At 40.7% G+C, this 23311-nt stretch overlaps 1 protein-coding gene and 1 pseudogene across 2 annotated transcripts; one reads left to right on the plus strand and one right to left on the minus strand.

Moving 5' to 3' along the window:
• Nucleotides 1-1464: 1464 nt before the first annotated feature.
• Nucleotides 1465-16314, minus strand: LOC132416634 (zinc finger protein 582). Of its 2 annotated transcripts, none has more exons than XM_060000106.1 (5): nt 16238-16314; nt 14625-14713; nt 12884-13010; nt 12537-12632; nt 1465-4379 (listed from the first exon to the last, which is right to left on the minus strand). In XM_060000106.1, exons 2-5 carry the CDS (start codon nt 14631-14633, stop codon nt 3058-3060), a joined length of 1554 nt encoding a protein of 517 aa, XP_059856089.1. In that variant the 5' UTR covers nt 14634-14713; nt 16238-16314; the 3' UTR covers nt 1465-3057. The 2 variants fall into 2 exon arrangements, with proteins under 2 accessions (XP_059856089.1, XP_059856088.1); XM_060000105.1 differs by having other exon boundaries at nt 16014-16296.
• On the plus strand, nt 4944-5832 carry LOC132416874 (solute carrier family 25 member 36-like; annotated as a pseudogene).
• Nucleotides 16315-23311: the final 6997 nt, after the last annotated feature.

A 23311-nucleotide genomic window follows, 5' to 3' on the forward strand; every position in this document is an offset into this window, starting at 1 on the left:
CAGTGGCCAGCAATGAATGTTACTCTGAATACTATATTTAAGTTTAAATGGAAATCATGAATGCGTCTGGCAGTGAGTAATATAAGCATCGAATACAGTGAGTCCCCTACATACGAACCTTCAAGTTGCAAACTTTCAAAGATGCAAACATGCATTTGCATATCCAATCACGTTAGTTCATGTGTCTGGCGTACATTGTCATGTGTATGCATCCTCTCCAAGTAGTTGTGCTTTTGTGTACTTTACTATGCAGTACTGTGTAGAGTACAGTAGCACAGTATCTTTATTTTAAGCCCAGGATGTCTGGAAGCGTAAAAGCAGCGGTGATGAAACTGGTAAGAAGGGCCAGCTGTTGTACTACAATACTTTTCAAGGTACTGAACTGGAAGATTAAAACTGTTTTATTTTTGTGTTTTTTTTTTTGTATTATTTGTGTGCAAAGTATTATAAACCTATTACAGTAGGTACTATATAGCCGATTGTGTTAGTTGGGTACCTAGGCTAACTTGTTGGACTTATGAACAAATTGGACTTACGAACATGCTCTTGGAACAGAACTCGTTCGTATGTAGGGGACTTACTGTAAATAAGAGTAAAACTAGTAAAACTATGAGTTTTCATTAGGTTAGCAAAATGGAGGAAATGTTAAAGAACAGGCTGTGAAGGAAGGGAAAGAGAAAGCAAGGATGGTCTCTTCTCAGAGGACAGTAACAAAGAAAACTAATGATGGGTTAGAAAGTATAATAGTGCTCTCATTCTGCCCAATAATGATTAAGAATGGGGAGATAACCACTACCCTAAGCACAGTGGGAAGTTCCAATTTAGCAAGAGAAAAGGAACATAAGGAAAGGAAAAGACCAAGAAAACATAAATAGTACAAAGTAAAATGAAAGGAATAAGGTGGAGTTATTACACTAAATAAAAATGTGGGGCTTCCCTGGTGGCGCAGTGGTTGAGAGTCTGCCTGCCGATGCAGGGGACACAGGTTCGCGCCCTGGTCTGGGAAGATCCTGCATGCCGCGGAGTGGCTGGGCCCGTGAGCCATGGCCGCTGAGCCTGCGCGTCCAGAGCCTGTGCTCCGCAACGGGAGAGGCCACAACAGTGAGAGGCCCACGTACCAGAAAAAAAAAAAAAGTGAATTTCCCTACAGAAAAAGAAATTTGTATTTTGAGTTATTAAAAAATTAGCTATATTTTTTTAATAAGAAATAACTAAAACGACAGAGGTTGAAAATAAATGGATGGGCAAAAACATACCAAGTAAACAAGGATAAATCATTATTATTAGTGTTACACAGTATGGAAATAAAATACCAAAAGGATTATACTAGGCCAAGGTTGGCAAACTTCTTATCTAGAGGGCCAGATAGGAAATAAATAGGCATTGTGGCCATAGTCCTTGTTGCAACCACTCAGCTCTACTGTTGTAGACAATATGTAAATAAATGAACATGACTGTGTTCCAATAAAACTTTATTTATAAAACAGGCAGCAGGCCAGATTTGGTTTGTTGACCCCTACACTTAGCAGAGTAGGATATTGTTTAGTGATAAAAGTATGATTCTTAAATAGGGGTTAAGTTATATGTCTTTATAGGTCAAACAACATAAAGTAAAAAATCTTTGGATATTCAAGATTGTGGTTAAAAAATTCAATTTTAGGAAATTCTGATCCAGTATACCAAATTATATAAGAATGTGGAAAATTTTATCATTATAATCTACTGCTTAAATAGAATCTAGTATCCAAAAAAGAATATACATTATTTTTCAATGTTATGGAACATATACAAAAATCAATCCTGTACTTAGCCACAAAGAAAAATGCTAAATACAAAAAAGTAGATACTTTCAGGCCACATTTACCGATCATAATAAAATAAAATTTGAAGTTACATCACTTAGGATGTTTTCAGCTCAAGTTTACAAAATGTCCAACTAAAAGTAACTTCAGCAATAAAGGTTTATTTTTCTTAGATAACAAGGCATCTAAGAGTTCCAAATTGGCCTCATAGCTCAGTGTTAGGGTGCTGGGTCAGCTTCTTTGAGGTCCTTTCTTTTCTGCTCTTGGTTCCAAGATGGCTGCAGCAGCTCCAGGCATCAAGTTCTCAGAGGAAAATGTTTAAAAGCAAGAAATGAAAGAGGAGGGAGTCTTCCTAATGTATCTGTCTCTTCTGAATGAGGAAGATCGTTCCCAGAAGGCCCTGTAGATCCCTAGAACATACTGGCCATACACTGGAACATCTGGGCCATCTTGAGCTGCAAAGTGGGCTGAAAATTAGCATGTGACATCTGCAGCTTCTAAGACAAGACAGATGTTGCCAATAGGAATGGGAATTGGGTATGGCTGCTAGGTAGGCAACCAACCCCTTCTGTCTGTGATATTATAAAAGATAATCTACAACAACCTGGAAACTAAGAAACAGTCTCCTAAATTTAGTTTACTCTTGGATCAGAAAGAAATAAAAAATGAGATTATTGTAGGATAACCACTTTCTATTTCATCATTTTCTGTTTTTGTTTTCTGTTCATTTATTCATCATCAGGGTGTTTGGTATTCTCTTTTCTGGCTTCTTAAATAGTACATTTAGTATATTTGAGTACTATCTTTCAGGTTTTCATGTTTTGCATATACTTAAAGGCCATAAAATTTCCTCTGAGTAACTTCAGCCACATCACACATTTCTTGACATGTAAAAACTCTCATTGTCATTCTGTTCATTACCACTGATGGTAACTGCATTCCTTAGTTTCTTGTTAACCCAAGAGTAATTCAGCTGTTTTTTTTTTTTTAATTTCCAATAAAATTCACACTTGGCTATTGTTAAAATTATTACACTGTGGTGAGAAAGTGTGATTCTGGTGTGTGTTAGAGACAAAATTTTTTCCAACCTTTTCGTCTTTGACAATCATGGTCTAAAAAATTTGCATCGGTATAATTTTTCTTCAATATGAATTTTATTACTCAGGATAAAGGACAACTCTGAATAAAGGAATTCTCACTTGCATTACATTCTTCATGTCTTTCTCCAAGATAAAAAGAGTAAGTTGTGATTAGCCTAAGCTAGTGGACTCTTCCCATTATTTCCATTCATATGGTTGCTTGCTAACATAAATTCTCTGATGATTAATAAGGGATAAGTGCTGATGGAAGGTTTTTCTACATTTATTAAATTCACTTGTGTTTCTCTATTATGCATTCTCTGATGTTGAATGGTAGTTGAGTCATGATTTAAAGTCCTCCCACATTCCTTATATTCATAGGGCTTTTCCTCAGTATGAATTACCTGATGTTGAATCAGTTGTGAGCAATGGCTGAAGGCTTTCCCACATTCCTTACATTCATATGGTTTCTCACCCGTATGAATTCTATAATGTACAGTAAGATGTGAGACCCGTTTGAAAGCCCTACCACATACCTTACATTGGTAGGGTTTCTCTCCTGTGTGAATTCTCTGATGTTGCTTAAGTTGTGAGTTCACCCTAAAGGCCTTCCCACATGCCTTACATTCATAGGGTTTTTCACCAGTATGAATTCTCTGATGTCGAATAAGAGTTGAGCCTTGATTAAAGGCCTTCCCACATTCTTTACATTCATAGAGTTTCTTGCCAGTGTGAATAGTGTGGTGTTGAATCAACTGAGAACGATGACTAAAGGTCTTCCCACATTCCTTGCATGCATAGGGTTTTTCACCAGTATGAATTCTATAATGTACTTTAAGATGTGAGATCCGATTGAAGGCCTTGCCACATTCCTTACACTGATAGGGTTTCTCACCAGTATGAATTCGTTGATGTTCAATCAACTGTGAGCTTCGACTAAAGGCCTTTGCACAATCCTTACATTCATAAGGTTTCTCACCAGTATGAACTCGCTGATGTTGTATGAAATTTGAACCAGAATTGAAGGCCTTTCCACATTCCTTACATTCATACGGTTTCTTGCCAGAATGAATATTCTCGTGTTGAATTAGTCGTGAGCCATATTTAAAGGCTTTCCCACATTCCTTACATTTGTAGGGTTTCTCATTAGTATGAATCCCTTGATGATTAATAAGGAAGTCCTCTTGCCAGAAGTCTTTTCTACATTCATTATATCCATAGGGTTTTTCTCCAATATGAATTTTCTGATAAAAAGTAAGGGATGCTTGCTGGTCAAAAGTGGACATTTCTTCATTATCGATTATCATTTGACTCAAATGTCCATCTGGATTTCCCTCTTGCCTGTCAAACTGACTTCTGCATTCCCAATCATCTTGGAAACTTGAGCACTCAAAACCATAACTTGTAAGGCTTTCCATTATCTGCCACCGGGGTGACTGTACTTCATAACTGTGCTGCTTTGGAGATAATACCTTAGTATCATACCTGGACTCCAATACTGAAAAAGAACAAAACAAGTATGTATTTGTTTTTTCCTTTTCCAGAAAAAGTAACTTCTATAGTAAAAACTGGAAAGTTCAGACTCAAGATAATATCTGTAAGCTCTTGAATGTGACTAAGAAATTAGAAAATGGAGTAGAACAGAGAAAGAGGAAATACCATAAATAAAGATGAATGAGGGAATCAGAGAGATTATAAGAGTAGTTCTAAAATGTTAGTGTGGATCAGAATCACCACTGAACCATGGCTTTAAAAAATGAATGTTTCTATGAAACCCTAGAAAAGACACATATGAGTAACAGAAAGCAAATCATTTGTTGCCAGGGGCTGGGGGGGTATGAGCAACTGTGTGGGAAAGAGCATAGGGAACTTTTCAGGGTGATAAATATGTTCTCTATCTTGTCTGTGGCGGTGGTCATGTAAGTGTATACATTTGTCAGTAGCCATTAAAATATTGTACTTAAGATGCATGCATTTAATTTAATATAAATTATACCTCAATAAAGTAGATTTTTAAAAATGATGGAGAGGGGTGACTGGATACTTCTCTGGCCAGAAGAACATGACGGTGCATCTGCTTGACAGGGGATGTGGTGTTATAGGAGGGCTATTTTCACATGTCCACTGGAAGGTGTAATAACACAGCTGTGGCCTTCTGCTGTAATGCTTTTTGTCTCTGAAGTTTAGCTGAACACCGTGGCTACAGCTAATGTCAGCTGGACCAGTCTCTCCTGGACTTTTCCACTGCCTAAAAGTGTCCTTGGAAAAAGAAGGGCCTTGTTCCTTGTTTCGAAGTTTAGGCCCAAATTTAATAGGGGTGGCCTCTTCCAGAGCAATATTCTTTGCTGGTTATTCAAACTGCAAGGAAAGGCTGAATGGTGTATTTGATCTTGATTCTACCTGGTACATGATTTCCGTACAGTGGTCCGTTTTACTGCAGTCACAGAAATCAGTCCCATTTGGTTAATAAAGAATTGGTTTCAGCTTTGTGCAAGGAACTATGGGGAAAAGTGAATGGGTGCTTTTGAATGTATTCATAAGTTACAGACAGAAGGCCAAAGGGGACTTTATAGGGGCACGTCTGCTTCCTGTGGTAGCATATCAGAGACCACTATTGGTTTTTTTGTGAAATTATTAAGCAAAAACTACTGGAATAAAAGATTACTTTGACAATGCAAGATGATGAAAAGTCTGTGAAAGAAGTATCAATTTTCTGGGAATGATGCTGCTGTCGCCTCAAAAATTTGCACCACGTGAAGTTGTAAGAACAAAAAGAGTGAAAAGAGCAAAAAGTAGAGGTATTTTTTCAGACACCATGTTTGGTTGTTGAAGAGGGAAGCTCTCTTTACGGGTCTCTTTATTGTGCTCTAACAACTGTGCTAAGACAGATTCCAAACACATCCATTATAATGGCTACCTATGAACTGGTGGTCCATCTACTCAATGGTTAGCAACATCTGGCTGCCATCCTATAAAGAAGGGACCAAAAGATTGCAGTGGACCATGGAATATTAAAGCCAGCCTGGTGGACAGAAGAAAATTAGTTTGGGAATGTAACTATGCCCTAATGGAAATCTGGCTTTAAGAACTAAAGTGATAACACATTACTTGGTCTTTTTGGCAATGTGAAAAAAAACTGCTGCCTCTAAGGACATGCCATTAAAAGCACTCCTCTCTCCAAAATGCCATATTTTCTGTCACAGACATCAGACACAGTTGAGTTTTGCTGATTTATGGCAGTCAGAGTACAGTGTTTATTCCATGAGCACTTTGCACTCATCTGGATTAAGCCATCTCCAATCATATATTGTGCTATAACTATACAAAGATAGTACTAATTTTCTAATTTCTGGCTTCTGTTCTACTTCATGTAAAGTTGCAAAATAGCAACATAATAATGAGGTCCTCTGTATTATTTTTATATTTTCCTGATAGGATCTGCTGCAGTTTTTTTAGAAGCTGATTATTTAGCATTAGTAGTTACTGTTTTTAACAACAAATGAAATAATGTCTAAAAATCTTATGTATAGACTTAGCATTAAAATGTTTTGGTTTCCTCATATGGAAACTCAAAGGATCCCAAATGGCCAAAACAATCTTGAAAAGGAAGAACAAAGTTGGAGGCCTCTCTCACTTCCTGATTTCAAAGCATATTAAAGAGCTACAGTAATCAAAACAGTGTGGTACTGGCATAAAGGAAAACATAAAGACCAGTGGAACAGAATAGAGAGCGCAGAAGTAAACCCATATACATATTGTCAAATGATTTTCAACAAGGATGCCAAGACCACACAATGAGGAAAGGACAGGCTCTTCAACAAATGGGGCTGAGGAAATTGGATATTCACATGCAAAAGAAAGAAGCAGGACCCTTACTTTATACAACATTTAAAAAAATAACTCAAAATGGATTATAAACCTAAGACTTAAAACTATAAACTAGAAGAAAACATAGGGGAAAGGCTTCATGACACTGTATCTGGCAATGGTTTCTTGGATATGGTAACAAAAGCACAGGCACCAAAAACAAAAATAGACAAATGGGACTATATCAAACTTAAAAACTTCTGTGCATCAAAGGAAAAAAATCAACACAGTGTAAAGGCAACCTACAGAATGGAAGAAAATATCTGCAAACCATATTACTGGTAAGAGGTTAATAGACAATATAAAGAACTCCTAAAACTCAACAAAAAACACAAATAACCTGATTTTAAAATGGGCAAAGGACTTGAATAGACATTTCTCCAAAGAAGACATATAGATGGCCAACAGGCGTATGAAAAGATGCTCAACATCACTAATCATTTGAGAAATGCAAATCAAAACTATAATGAGATACTGCCTCACAGCCATTAGGATGGCCACTATTAAAAAAAAAAAAAGTGTTGATAGGGTGTGGAGAAATTGGAGCCCTTGTGCACTGTTGGTGGGAATGGAGAATGGTGCCGTCACTATGGAAAATAGTATAGTGGCTCTTTAAAAAGTTAAAAACAGAATTATATGATCCAGAAATTCTACTTTTGGGTATATATCCAAAAGAATTGAAAGCGGAATCTGAAAGAGATATCTGCACACCCATGTTCACTGCAACTTTATTCACAATAGCCAAGATGTAGAAGCAACCCAAATGTCCATTGACAGATGAATGGTTTAAAAAATTGTGGCATATACATACAGCCTTAAAATGGAATGAAATCCTGTCACATGCTACATTATGGGTCACCCTTAAGGACATCACACTAAGTGAAAGAAACCAGACACAAAATGCCACATATTGTATGATTTATGCGAAATATCCACAATAAGCAAATCCATAGAGACAGAAAGCAGATTAGTGGTTGCCAAGCACTGGGGGGGAGGGGGAATGAGGAGTGACTGCTTAATGGGTATGTGTTTCCTTCTGGGGTATATCTAGGAAAAACACACTTCTCAACACCATTCTACTCTCCACACTTCACTTCTGACACTTCTGGTCACCAAATGTGTGTGGGTTTTTCGCTTACACCAAGCAGCCCTCCATCTCTCTGGTAGATACTGATTGGGCAACCTACAAATTCAATTCTGACACTATCTTGCTGCAGATCTCACAGATTAAGGGCTCAGTCTCACAAGACTGCCCCTACCAGCACCCCACCCCCCATAAATGGAAGTTCCCACAACCCCCTCCATGGGTTTTAATCATTTGCTAGAATGGCTTGCAGAATTTAGGAAAACAGTTTACTTACTATATTACCAGTTTATTACAAAGGATGTAACTTACGACTAGCCAGACAGAAGAGATGCATCAGGCAAGATGTGGGGAAAGGCTTTGGAGCTTCCATACCACCTCTGGGCACACCACCCTCCCAGCACCTCCATGTGTTCGGCAAACTGGAAGCTCTCTGAACCCCATACTTCAGGGACTTTTATGGAAACCTCACTACGTAGGCATGATTGATCAAGTCATTGGCCATCAGTGATTAACTCAACCTCCAGCACCCCCTTTTCTGGGGTTGGGGGTGGAGCTGACAGTTCCAACCCTTTAATCACATAATTGGTTTCCCTCTCAACCAGCCCCCATCCTGAAGCTATCCAGGAGACCCCAGCCACCAGTCATCTAATTAGCATATAAGACGACACATATGACTCTGGAGATTCCAAGGGTTTTAAGACTTGTGTGCCAAAAAACAGGGATGAAGAACAAATATATATTTCTTATTATAAATCACAATATCACAGGGTGATAAAAATATTCTGAAACTAGATAATGGTGAATGTATTAAATGCCAATGAACTATATATACACTTTAATAAGGTGAATTTTGTTATGTATATTTTACCATAAGTTAAAAAAATTTTAAAACATTTTCCATAAAAACTATAAATGACCACAACTGGCTCAAGAAATGCAACACTTGAATGTTAGATTCAGTATTCAGTATCAGGAGTTCAGTATTAGGAAGCCTATTCATATAATGCAGATTTTATAGATGGAAAGAAAAAAACACTTAATAAAATATGAAAAGGTGGATCTTCTTTAACCTAAGAAAATACCCCTATCTCATTCCTATGGCTGATATTATGCTTAATGAAAGACACTAAAAATATTCCTATTAAGGTCAAGAACAAGATTAGTACGTAAAACCCCACTTAACAGTGTTCTGCAGGTACTACATAATCAGCATCCTAATCAGGCAAGAGAAAACAACCTGCAAGGTATAAAAATGTAAAAACATTATCACCATTTGCAGATGATATAATTGAATACTTGGAAAACTCAAGAGAGTTACATAAAAAACTGTCATAAACAACGAGAAAATTCAGTAAGTTGGGTTAGCTACAAAATTCATCTGAAGATGTGAATGGCTTCTGTCATATATAAAAAAATAACCAGTTGGAGTATAAAATGGATGAATGCCATATTAGTCTATATTATAGATTATGCCCGTAACAGCAATAAATATAAACTACCTAGGAATAAATGTAATAAGACACATATAAGATCTATATGAAGAAAATGTTAAAACCTTAATCAGGGATGGACATAAATGAAAGGAAAAACCTGTCGTGTTCTTCAATAGAAGACTCCGCATAATAAAATCAGTTTTCTCCTAAATTAATCTATAAATTTACAGTGATCGCAGTAATAAAAATTGCATGATTTTTTTTTTTTTTTGAAAGCAAATATTCTGATTCTAGGGTTTGGATAGAAAAGTAAATGAGACTAGCCAGGAAAACTCTGAAAAATAAGAATGAAGAGGTACTAATTGTACCAGATATTTAAAACATTTAAACTCTTAATAAATTAAAACCATAATGGTATAGACACATGGTTAGAGAGATTAATGAGCTAGAACAGAAAGTCCAAAAATAGATCCAAATACAGAGGTGATAAAGCAGACGACAAAGGTGGCTTTATACATTAGTGGTGAAGAGATAAATGCTGTTTCAATAAGTGGATAATAATCTGGAAAATAACATGAAATCACATCTTACACTGGGAAAAATTCCATATGGATCATAAATTTCATCATAAATAAGCTAGAAAAATATCACAGGAGACTCATAACCTCAGAGGGTGAAGTTCTCTTTAAATATGACACAAACCCACATATCTAAGGAGTAAACAAATTGAGCACCTCAAACAAACACATGCTGTCAAAACTCAAACGACAAAAGCAAAAAAATCTGTTCTGTGACATTTCAGGTGTGGTAGGAAGAATAATGGCCTCCCAGAGATGCCCATGTCCTAATTCTCGGAACCACGAATATGTTAGGTTACACGGAAGCACACAGCTTCTCTCCCCATGTTCACTCCACCCCTGATCTCACTCACTCCAACGGGCCAACTACCACTTCAACGTGGATGAATCTACCACATCAGTAACGCTTAGTTCTTAGCTTCCCATTTGAAATTCTCTTGAATGCTGCAGAAACTGTTTATGGACATGATTTTGGTCTCGTGTCACACTGTAACTTTGGGTCTAATTCGGGAAGATTTTGCCCCCCCAGGGGACACTTGGCAATGTCTGGAGACATTTTTGGGAGGCCAGAGAAGCTGCTAAACATCCTGCAATGCATAGAATGACACCCCCTCCACACTGGCCCCAACAAAGAATTATCCCACTCAAAATGTCAGTACCACTGAGGTTCAGAAATCCCCCATCCAGAACAGGAGCACCCCAGGCAGAAGGGACAGCAAGGGAAGAAGCCTCGAAACAGGAATACGCTTGATGTTTCAAAGCCAGGATGCATATACTTGTATTGTCTGCTTTCGTGCTCCCATGGCAGAGCTGAGTACTTGCGACAGAGACCACAGAGCGGGCAAAGCCTGAAACACTTAACTGTCTGGACCTTTAAACAAGATATTTGCCAACCTCTATGTTAATGTAACAGCAAAGAGGCTTGTGTGGCTATAACCGAGTCAGCAGCATGGAGGGTGGTAGGAAATCAAATCAGAGTGGAGGCTGCAGGGCAGATTTTCTAGAGCAACTTAGTTCAACACAAGTTTCTGTGATACTGAAAATGTTCTATTCTATTCCAGTATGGCAGCTACTAGCTACACATGGCTACTCAGCATTGGCACTGTGGCTAGGGCGACTGTGAAATGGAATTCTATGTTTCATTTTAGTTAAAATTGAAACAGCATGTGTGGCTGATGGCTACAGTACAGACACAGAGCCTTCTAGGTCATGGTATGGGTTTTAGGTTTCCTCTTGAATGATGGGAAGTTGTGGGCAGGTTTTTTTTGTTTGTTTTTTTTTTTTGTGGTACGCGGGCTTATCACTGTTGTGGCCTCTCCTGTTGCGGAGCACAGGCTCCGGACATGCAGGCTCAGCGGCCATGGCTCATGGGCCCAGCCGCTCCGCGGCATGTGGGATCTTCCCAGACCGGGGCATGAACCCGTGTCCCCTGCATCAGCAGGCGGACTCTCAACCACTGTGCCACCAGGGAAGCCCTGTGGGCAGGTTTTGAGCAGAAATGTGATACACCTTCACTGAAGTTTTGAGACGGTCCGGCTGCTGTGTGGAGAATGCACTGTAGTGGACAACAGTGCAGGCAGAGGCACGGGGAGGAGGCTACTGCTGTAGTCCAAGTGGCGCTGGGGACATGGGTGGTAGCAGTGTTGTTTGTTGGTAAGAAGTGGTTAAATTCTGGATATATTTCAAGGCAGAGTGAACAGGATTTCCTGACAGAATGAATACATGTGTGAGACAGAAAAGTCAAGGGTGCTTCAGCAGTTTTTGACTTGAGCAATTAGAATAGAGTCCCCTGTTACTGAAGTGCAGAAGAAAGGGGGAAGAGTATATTTGTTAGGAAGGATCAAGGACTCCCTTTTGGACTTAAGCTCAAAGTGTCTGGTGAACATCCAAGTGGAGTTGATAAGAAAGCTGTAGGATATAGGTATCTGGAGTTTTAAGGGAGAAGCTGAATGTGAAGGTAATAATTTGTGTTGTCCAAAAGAACTTTCTCCAGTGATGGAAATATTCTGTATCTGCATTGTCCAATACTGTAGCCACAAGCCACAAAATTGCTACGGAACATTTGAAATGTGGCAAGTGCAACTGAGGTACTGAATTTTAAAGTGTATTTAATTGTAGGGAATTCCCTGGCGGTCCAGTACTTAGGACTCCATACTTTCACTGCCAGGGGCTCAGGTTTGATCCCTGGTCCAGGAACTAAGATCCCACAAGCCACGCGCCATGCCCCCCACCCCAAAAGTATTTAATTGTAATGAATTTAAATTTCGATGGCCACATGTGGCCAGTGGCTCCACATTAGACAGCACAGGTGTGAGTGGTACGTATAGCATGGTCATGGAGAAGGTCCTGGGGAATGGAAATAAACAGAAGAGGCCCAAGTCTGAGCCCTGGGGTGCTCCAGCTTTTACACAAAATGAGAAGATCCAACAAAGGAAGTTGAGGATGGTTAATGAGGTAGGTGAGAACAAGAGGTAGTGATGACCCAGATATACATAAATGTTTCAGGAAGGAAGGAGCAACCACTTTTGTCAAATGCTGATGATAAGCTAAGGAAGATGATGACTGAGACCAGACCTCTGAGTTTGGCAACTTGGAAGGAAAATTTTCTAACTCAAAAGGACTGCCTCCTCACCAGCCAGCTAGACAGTTATCTGCAGTGGGTTCTCTCTCCCCACACATGCCTCACTCACCTGGGCACTGGCCTCCTGTCGCTACTTTCTCCACCATCCAGGGCTCTCTGCCTTGTTCCAGGAAGGAGATCACATCAGGTTTGGAAATGGCAAAACCTGGATGTGAGAAGAAAACATGCCATGCAGTCACGGTGCGGGGCCCCAGAATTCAGACCCAGGGCCTGGTTATCGAGCAGGAGAGGCAGTTGCAGGACGGGCCAGGGGAATATGTGAGTCACCTGAAGGCTGAGGAGGATGTAGCTTCAGGCCATAGAGCTACCCTTTAACCAATCAAAAGACACCCCAAAATTGGTAAGAAGGAAGAGATGTGCCCAGGGGTAACCTCCAAACTGACCACATTGCCTTACCCAGTGAGACCAGGTTGCTATAGATCTCCAACATCACATCTCTGTACAAATCCCTCTGAGCAGGCGCCAGCTGTTCCCATTCTTCTTGGGAGAAGACTACGGCCACATCCCTGAACAAGTCTGAACCCTGGAACAACAGGCAGGTATGTTACATGTGTATTTCAAGGAAATGTTTTTCACTGGGGCGAGAGGAGATGGAGGAGGTCTCTGCAAGAACGGGGTGTTCTGGTGAAAAAGAAGGCTGGGGCTGGAGGCCTTAGATGTGAACAGGTGACAGGAAAAGATGAGCACAGGTAAAAGAGATGTTCAAATATTCTTGAACTTCCCTTTTTACTACAAACCAAAGCTCTTGTACTCAGTTCTGGGATGAAAATTAAAATCCAGCCAAATGGAGTTTCTCAGTTGTGACAGTATAATCAAGCACACTGCCTACTCTGTCCTTGATATATGATAAATTCTCAATGTGAAACCTATCATTTGTACATTTATGGAGTAACAACAACAAAACCCAACAATTTTTGGTAGACTTACCCCAAAATATTTTATTAAAAAATATTTTCTATCTTAGAAAACAGAACTTTCATTTAAGTCAAGAATTGCTTCAAGATGTAGGCTCATGATTATGTGAAAGCGTTATCACAAACATTTTTCCTTATGAGAAAAATCTTCAGTGAAGATTATTAGCTGTACAATTTTCTATCAAGTGAAATAACTGACTCAACCATTCTCTTCCTTTGGATGCAGAGGTCTCCAAGGTCAGATCTCTTAAGGCTGTTCCAAAACTATGACTACCCAGATTTTGAACATCTATCCATCTATCTATCTTTCAGTCCTCAGCTCTGCACTTTGCTTGCTTTTAAACTCAAGAAGCTGATGGAGAATAACCAAGATTCCAGTGCTCTGTTCAACTCCAAACTGGACCTTAATTCTGGCATCTTAATCTCTCCTAGATTCCCAGATAAACTTCAGTTACACACCCAGTTGCCAATACAGGAGATGTCACCTCCCACACTGAAATTGAGACCAACCAATACCAGCTTCCCTGTGTTTTTATGTGCGATCCCTCATCAGTAGCCATCACCATTTCATCAAACCTCAGTTCCTATAAGAGATGCTCTCCTTTTGTGTAAGGAAATGGATTTCTTCTCCCTCTGGCCTCCCAGCAAAATACCAAGCCAACAGAAGATGTGGAATGCTATATAGAATGAATCCGTGTGGGCACTGATCAGAGTGGATGGGGCTATGGGAGAGGGTACTAGCTGCCTGGTCTTTTTTTTTAAGTTTTATTTTTGTTAAATTTTTGGCTGTGTTGGGTCTTCGTTGCTGCGTGCAGGCTTTCTCTAGTTGTGGCAAGTGGGGGCTACTCTTCATTGTGGTGCGAGGGCTTCTCATTGCAGTGGCTTCTCTGGTTGAGGAGCACAGGCTCTAGGTACGTGGCCTTCAGTAGTTGTGGCACATGGGCTCAGTAATTGTGGCTAGCGGGCTCTAGAGTGCAGGCTCAGTAGTTGTGGCGCACGGGCTTAGCTGCTCCGCGGCATGTGGGATCTTTCCGGAGACCAGGGCTCGAACCCGTTCCCCTGCATTGGCAGGCGGATTCTTAACCACTGCGCCACCAGGGAAGCCCTGCCTGGTCTTTTTATTCCCTAAAATGGGAACCTCTGAGAACCAGAGTCTTGGATGGAACCCAGGTGGGAAGCTTCAGGATAAGGAAAGAAAATACTTATATGATTTTAAAACTCACAAGGGACATGACTGTCAAAATTTCATGGGTTGATGGGTCCTCCTCCTGGTTTCTCTCTTAGGGAAGGGCAGAGTCCTGAGATGGCAGAGCTGAGGGAGGAAAGAGCAAACGTGAGAGGCTAGGCTTGCTTCACAGCTCCCAGAATGCCACGGTGACAAATGCCCACCTCCTTTACTCCCCATCCCCCCAAATTAGAGGGAGCTGGGACAAACTGTGGCCTTTACCCAGCTCCACCCTGTTACTGATGCAAATCTGAGGTGGGGATGCTCAGACCTGGTCCAGTGACTAAGGATGGTGTCCCAAGGACAAGGAAGGCCATCCTTAGGCCAGGGAGCAAAGCCTGCCTGATCTGCATCAGCCCAGCCCACAATGAAACATTCCCAGAACCAAAGCATTTAACTGTCTCATTCCCACAATGTAACACCTTCGGAAGTCTCCCTGGCTCTTACCCTAACTTCCTAACTCACAAAGAACCTTACAGCCATACATAAGGCCTGGCAGACACAATTTCGTGGACCCTGCCTGAGTCAACAAATGTTTGCAGTGGGCAAATTAGATGGAGCAAGCCCCGTACTCCATTATCATCACATAAACGTGTCCCTGCACAGAGATACAACAGTGAGCAAAACTGTGTGCACAATATTTGCTGAAAAAACAGAACCAAAGATTAGTACCTAACAGTTCACAAGTAGGCAAGTAGTTGAATCATTTTTGGCACAGCCGTATGATGGATGCCAAGCAACTATCAAAAATGATGTGGAACAACATCAACTGACAAATATATTCACAACTGGACACTTTGTACAACAAGAGAACATTCAGCAAAAGAAGTCAAACCCACCCACCTACTGACACACAGGCTAACCACCCCCCCCCCAAAAAACACCCAAAACTGGAATGGAAAACAACCAAGTGTTAACAATGATGCCATTTAACCACTTCCTGAGTTCATCAGTAAAACCGCAGTATTTTATAAAAGAGCTTAGGACAGTGCCTGGCATGTTACAAATATTTAATTCTAAGTAATGTAATGTGTAAATGAAATAATGATAAGTGTTCCTTAATATCATGTAGTAGGACTTTTTCCTTATGACCACTTTTTTTAAGCATTATTTGTATTATCTATAAATAGTCTATTACAGCGGTGGCTAGTGATTTATTCAACCACTTCCCCACGGTTGGACAAATTTTCAACAAGATCCTCTAAATTGTCTCCAAGTTGCTCCTTCTAAACTAGTGGTTCCAAATCTTCTGGGGTCTTGCAACTCGTTGACAATCTCATGAAACAAGACTTCGCCCCAGATCTTTTAAAAAGCACGCGTAAGAATAAATGCAAAACATCCGTAAGTATTTTCTGGAGGTGGGGACTCCCCCAACAGACACACCCACCTAAGGGGTCTATGGACCCGGGCTATGAGCCCTGACGCCGACAGGAGGCGCAAGCAGGGCGCGCGCCGCGGGGGACGATGGGAAGTGTAGTCCAGAGCCGGGAAAGCCGCAGACTGACGATGAAGCGAGACGTTCGGGTTCTTCCCAGGCCCGCGACCCGCCCGGCCGCGGCGCTCAGTCCTGCGTGGACTCCAGAGCGCTTGGCAAGCTCCGAAGCCCCTCACCTGCCGCCTCCTCGGGTCCAGTTGCCCCCGTGGTCGCGCCCCGCGCAGCCCCAGGTGCGCTTCCCCCTCCGTACCGGCGGACTCGGGAGCCGGAAGACAGCGCAGACGCACAAAGTCTCTCGGCTGATGTGTCGCGATTGGGCCAGCGCCGCAGTCTCTTCTGGGAAACGTAGTCTCCAGGCCTAAAGGCTGGAACCAAACCGCAAGGCCGCGTCTCGCGATGCTTCGGGTGGGCGGGGTGCTTGTGTGCGTGGGAGGCTGTCGGGGTTACGGCAGAGCGTGTTGGGTACCCTGAGTCGCAGTGTGAGGGTCGGTCTGTTGGGCCCGTTGTCTGCGTGTGACTGTCTCGCTGATTGCAGTTGAGTGTGTGTGACTGTGACTGGGCGCGCCGTGTTCGGTTCTCACCCGGTCGTTCAGTGTGTGACTGGGACCGTTAAACGCCAGGTACACGTTTGCGTGTGGCTGTGTAAAAGTGGTATATGACAGAATTTTTCTCGTCTATTGTTAAATCACCTTTGCCGTGGAACAGCCATTTTATTGAAAGATTTGGAGAGAGGAAAAAACCCGAGAGTTCATTTGGTAACTAATTTTAAAACATTATGTCGAAATACTTGTAGATTATGAAGGAGAATGCAGAATCAGCAAAAATGTTTTAAAGGAGTTGTCAAGGAGTTTCCTGTTATGAGATGACATTTTTCGGCTAAGACCTCTAGTGCTACAACTTTGGTTTGTGAAAGCATGAGAAGCTCTGAACTTCACCCATCCCAGGACAGCGTGTTTCAGTATGGTCGGAAGTCCAATGTCCTGGTTGCCGGTCAGGCCCTGTTATACCTGGTCTGTGAATGAGGAAAGCATCCCTATCCAAGGTGGTACATTTGTCCTTGACCCAGGCCCACAGTCCAGAGACCTTGTCTCTTGATTTCTCTTCGAATATGTACTCTTGTGTCTCACTTCTTGAAACACTTTTTTGAGATTTGTGCACATCCATGTTGCTGCCTATCTGGAGGATGTCTTTTTCTCTAAATTAATTTATAAATGTAATTTAAACCCATTAAGAATACCAGTACTGTTTCTTCATTGGAAATAGACAAGTTGATGCTAAAGTTCAAATGAAAAAATAAACATACAAAAATAGCTAAGAATACTCTGAGAAAAGAAAGCTATGGTGTATGCTAACCTGATCAGATATTAAAGCATTCTAAAAACTTCTATAATTATACCTGCTGTGTGGTATTGGCTCATGAATTGTCAGGTGGAAGAGACTAGAAAGTCCAGAAATATCAAATACAGAGGGAAATCTACTCTGTAGTAAAGGTGGCAAATCATTGGGATAAAAATGAACTTTTTAATAAATAACCTTGTGGAATAATTGGATAGTCAGTTGGAAAAAGATAGAATTGTATTTTATACAACTATTATAATAATTATAATTATAATATTTGTAAAATATAATTATTATTGTATAATTATTATACAATTACTATACAATTTTATACATACCTCACATCATGCAAAAGAATAAACTCCAAATTGATCAGAGTTCTAAACTAAACCATGCAAATAGCAGACATGTACAGAGGTGAATTCTACTATAACCTGGATGTGTGGAAAGACTTTCTAATTTCGACTTAAAAATCCAGACTTAATAAAAGACTGCTGCACTTAAAACATAAAATTAAAGCACTTATGTAAGGCAAAATACACCACGAACAAAGGCAAAAGACAGATGGCAAAATCTTTACAACTTTATAAATCTCAGATAAGGAGCTAATATTCCTAATATATAAAGACAAAAAGCCAGAAAATGCAAGCAATCTCTGAACTCAACTTAGTAGATTGTTTTTCCTAATAGCTTTGGTGTAGTGACTTTGAAACTGTTTTGTGTGCATCATAGGATTGAGCAAATGAATAAATATATAGATTTTTTGGGAGCCAGTGTTTTACTGTGGGAAAAGAGAGATATAAAAAAGGATAATGGAAGGTAAGGAAGAACCCTGTGATGTTGGGTTGGTGTGAACTCATGATTAAAAGTGTGTCTGTATACCTCACCCAGATCAGTGTTAACACCCATAGTGAGGGCATACTGATATCATTTACTTTTGCTAAGATGTGGACAGTTTACCTCTATGGTCTTCCTCCCCAAAACGCATAACCCCAGTTTGATGAGAGAACATCAGACAAATGCCAGTTCAGGGACATTAGACAAAATATCTGACTCAAACTCCTCAAAACTGTGAAGGTCACTGAAAATGAGGAAAGTCTTAGAAACCATCACAAATAAAAGAAGCCTAAGGGGACACAACTACACTAAAAATAATGTATCCTGAATGAGATCCTGGAACAGAAAACGGACATTAGATAAAAACTCAGAAAAAATGAAGTGTGGACTTTAGTTAATAATAATGTATCAATGTTGGCTCATTGTTAAACATAAAACAGACTAATGATAGGGGAAACTGGGTGCAGAGTATGTGGGAATCTTCTGTACTATCTTTGAAGTTTTTCTGTAAATCAAAAACTTCTAAAATAAAGTTTATTTAAATTAATTAGTCTTACTATTACTTTAAAAAAACGTATTTATGTACTTATGTATTTTCTACGTTTCTGTTTGGTGAATGGGCCTGGAAGCAATGATGCCTCAGTAGCAATAAGCAGATCTTGGTCTTTAAATACAATTCTCTAATAAAAGGAACCAAAGCTTCTTGGGGTAATGTCTGATTCCAGGACGATGGCAGGGAAAGTACAAGATGAGTATGGAATATCTTCTTGTGCCAAAAAGTAGGGAGATGCTCAAAAAGTATCACAGAGGATTCCCTGCTCACAACTGTGATGGTGTGATAGTACTAAACTAGGTAACATGTAGGAAACAAGTTTTTTCAGATATTGGACAACTGGTAGTGCAAGACTTTGATCCCCAAGAGAGGGAAGAATAAATGAGTTCCTACAGCTGCAATGGCTTTCTCCCTGGAGGCATATTCCAGACAATGCAGGAAGGAGGAACGCAAGCACAGCGCAACAGATTTACTAAAGTGAGACAACAGAACTTGGGGAAACTGAAGTAACTGGAATTTGCCGAGCAGAGCGTGGAAGAGCAAGGAAGAGGAAGGAGGGAGATACTCTGACAAAGAGCTCCAGAAATATGCATGAGTCTCCCTGAGTTTTTGGCTGAAAGCTAAGCTGCACATAGATCTATTTAAAGTGAAATTCTAGAACATGCAAAACTGTAGGGACAGAAAGTAGATCAGTGGTTGCTTTGGTCCAGGGGTCCAGGGAAAGTCAGAAAAGGAATAGAAGAGGAATTTGGGGGATGATGGAAACCTCCCATATCTTTATTGAGGTGATGATTTCATGGATGTATATGTTTGTCAAAGCTCTTTGACGCATATTCTTCAGGATTCAGCTTGAAGGGGGCTTCTGTGGGCAAAACCAGGACAATTGAAGCATCAATATAATTAGAGTAGCAGTATTAGTCAAAATATTTCATATGTCCATACTAAAATAAATGATGAATTAATGAGATGAGAAAGAACTTACAGAATTCCAACTAGTAAATGTAGAAGGAATGATAGAGTTAGAAAATATCTTTCAACCATCATGGTAGTAATTGATTCAGGCAGAAATCTCATTGATTATAAATCTGTTGCTAAAGATTGATGATGAACAGGATATTTTTGTAGTCTCAAATTATCTCCCCACAGATGACTTGCTACAAAACCAAAAATACTTTAGCGTGATCACAGTTAATCAAAAGATTTGAATTTGCAACTGTCTTCTGGACTGTAGGTTCTCGAGGTGTGAAATTCAAACTTGCTGTGCTCAGTCACTTCTTGATTTAATATAGTAACCAGATCTTGTCTCTAAGATGTTGATGTTTTGTTTATCATCAACTTTTTTTTAATTGAGACCACCAATGGGTCTTTTCCTCCCCGCCCCCACATTTTATTTATTTATTTATTTTTGGCTGAGTTGTGTCTTCGTTGCTGCGCGCGGGCTTTCTCTAGTTTCAGAGAGCGGGGCTACTCTTCGTCATGGTGCGCGGGCTTCTCTTGTTGCGGAGCATGGGCTCTAGGCGTGCGGGCTTCAGTAGTTGCAGCACGTGGGCTCAGTAGTTGTGGTTCGTGGGCTCTAGAGTGCAGGCTCAGTAGTTGTGGCGCACGGGCTTAGTTGCTCCGCCGCATGTGGGATCCTCCCGGACCAGGGCTTGAACCCGTGTCCCCTGCATTGGCAGGCGGATTCTTAACCACTGCGCCAACAGGGAAGTCCCTATCATGAACTTTTATTTATTTATTTATTTATTTTTTGTGGTACGCGGGCCTCTCACTGTTGTGGCCTCTCCCGTTGTGGAGCACAGGCTCTGGACGCTCAGGCTCAGTGGCCATGGCTCACGGGCACAGCCGCTCCGCGGCATGTGGGATCTTCCCGGACCGGGGCACGAACCCGTGTCCCCTGCATCGGCAGGCGGACTCTCAACCACTGCGCCACCAGGGAAGCCCGAACTTTTTACATTGATCTTTATTTTAAAAAATATTTCATTGATCTATCACGTTTTTTGATTTCTGGGGGTTTTTTTTGGTGCCCCATTAAACGTTGTGCTTGAAGGAGTGCTTCACTCACCTCACTCTAGTTGTGGCCTTGGCTTAAGCATGTTTGGGAGGGGTTGAGGAAAGGAAGGATGGAAGAACAGATGCGCTGTGGCATCTAAACTCTACCCTATTCGCAGGTTCCTTTCCCTTCTGTTCTTCGAGAAAAGTTGTTTTCTTCTCACCTCTTTGAAAGACTCCTTGGCCTTTGAAAAGCTGTCTGATTCCAACAATCCCAAACTAATCATTCTAAAAGCTGCGCTTTGTGCTTCACATATGCTGACAGTGTAAAACAGATACTTTTTTCCTTATTTTGACTATGAAGTAAATGGAGATGGACAAAGGTTAAATGACTTGCTAAAGGACACAGAGCTGGTGGGGTGGAGGACTTGGTATTTCCACCAAACCAGACCTTAGTACCTGTGGATGGAGGAGATGCTGCCTCTGCCTTCTGAGTGATGAGTGAGCCAGTGTGGTGGAACCTTGGAGGAAGCATCTTCAGAGACAGAAGACATTTGCTTCATGATGTCACAGAAGCCATGAGGCCTCTTGGAAACAGAACCAAAGAGACTGGAGCCCTGGACTCTGGGCTGGGACCTGAGTGTGAAGGTGCCCAGAAGAGAAAGTCACTGGGCCATTCAGGCTTGTGCTGGTTATTCCAAGAAATAGCCACAAAGGATAGGTTTCTGGTCAGGGCTGTAGGGTAGGTCAGCTAGGATTCCTGAGGCTGTGAGTGTCAGGCAGCTGGATGACCCAACTGGGAACAAATTTGAATGGAACCACAAAGCCATAACAAGGCTGAAGGTGAGGAGCCCCAGGCACCAAAGTGGGGACAGGTTGTTTGTGGCTGGCCAGTATAACAGACCAGAGTCTTAACCTCTGTGGAGGTAAGATTGGGTGTTTGGTTTGGAATGTGATAGTTTGAAATGTCTGTTAGGTATATAAGTAGAAATATTGACCATGACTTCAGGGGAGATATCTGGACTGAAATCTTAAATTGAGAAATATTTTTATCGGGTAGCTATTTTGTATTCTGTTACATACTGAGGCATATCAGTTTTTCCCTTTCTACCTGTTATTTTGCTCAAAAGTTGTTTTCCTACTCCTAAATTATAAATGTCTATCTTTGTTTTTCTGTAGGACTTTATGGGAATATTTACAATGCATTTATTTCCATCTGTTTGGAATTTGTTATGCTGTAAAGTGTGATGAATCAAATACTATCTGTAAAATCTGTACTTTGAAGATTTATTAACGTTTTCTTCATGACTGATTATCAACGATTAATGTAAATATTACATGGTTATTTTAAGAGGATGACTAAAATTTTTCTTATAGTTCTTCATCTCTTTTTCTTAATTTTCATACTCCTGTTATATTTTGGGTCATTTGGATTTATTTTTTATTCTCTGATGTGGTCTTTCATAGTTTTAATTTATTTGATTTCTGTATTAGTTACCTATTGTTGTATAGCAAATTACCCCAGAACTTAATGGCTTAAACAACAGTCAACATTTATAATCTCCCACAGTGTCTGTGAGTCAGGAATTTGGGAGCAGCTTAGCTGGCTGTAATCAAGATGTCATTTAGGGCTTCAGTCAACTAAAGGCTGAACTGGGACCAGAATATCTGCTTCCAGGTGTCTCACTCATGTGGCTGGTAAGTTGGTGCTGGTTTTGGGCAAAAGGCCCTAGTTCCGGGAATTGCCTGGCAGTCCAGTGGTTAGGACTCCACACTTTCACTGCCAAGGATTCAGGTTCAATCCCTTGTCAAAAAGAGGCCCCAGTCCTACTCCATGTGGGTCTCTCCATAGCACTAAGTGTCTTTATGACATGGTGGCAAATCACCCCTAGAATGAGTGATTCAGGAGCTGCAATGACTTTTATGACCAAGTGTTGATGAAAAAATTAACGGTTGATCTAAGAAAGCAATGGAAAATTTTATTCAAGCCAACCTGAGGATTATAATTGGGGAGACACTCTTTCAGAAAGCTCTGAGGACTGTTCCACCCGTTAGAGGTCAAAGCACAGTTATGTAATTTTTTTGAGACAAAAGGTTATATGTATTATACGTGTCATTATATCAGATGACATTGACTGCTTACACAATCCAGATCTACACGTACAAAGCAAGTCATCAGTCATGGGTCATCATGCCCCTTATAAGATTGAGAAGGAAGGCTCTCTCCTAAGGAGTTGTGACCCTTTATGAGATAAGAAAGAAGGTTATCTCCTAAGGAGGTCTGGTTAATGCAGATGCACAATTCACAATAAAGGGGAGGGAGGAAGCCCAAAAGGGCAAAGAAAAATTTTGTTTTTAAATTTTTCTTGGCTTGCCATAAAACGTGAATTTTTATTTCATCAGAAGTCATACACCACCATACTTTGTTGGTCACGTAGACCAGTTCTGACTGAGTCAGTATGGGCAGAGACTACACAAGGGTATGAGTACTAGGAGGCAAGTATCATTGAGGGCCATTTGGGAGGCTGACTAC

Source organism: Delphinus delphis, chromosome 20 (assembly GCF_949987515.2).
Source record: "Delphinus delphis chromosome 20, mDelDel1.2, whole genome shotgun sequence".
NCBI classification, from domain to species: Eukaryota; Metazoa; Chordata; class Mammalia; order Artiodactyla; family Delphinidae; genus Delphinus; species Delphinus delphis.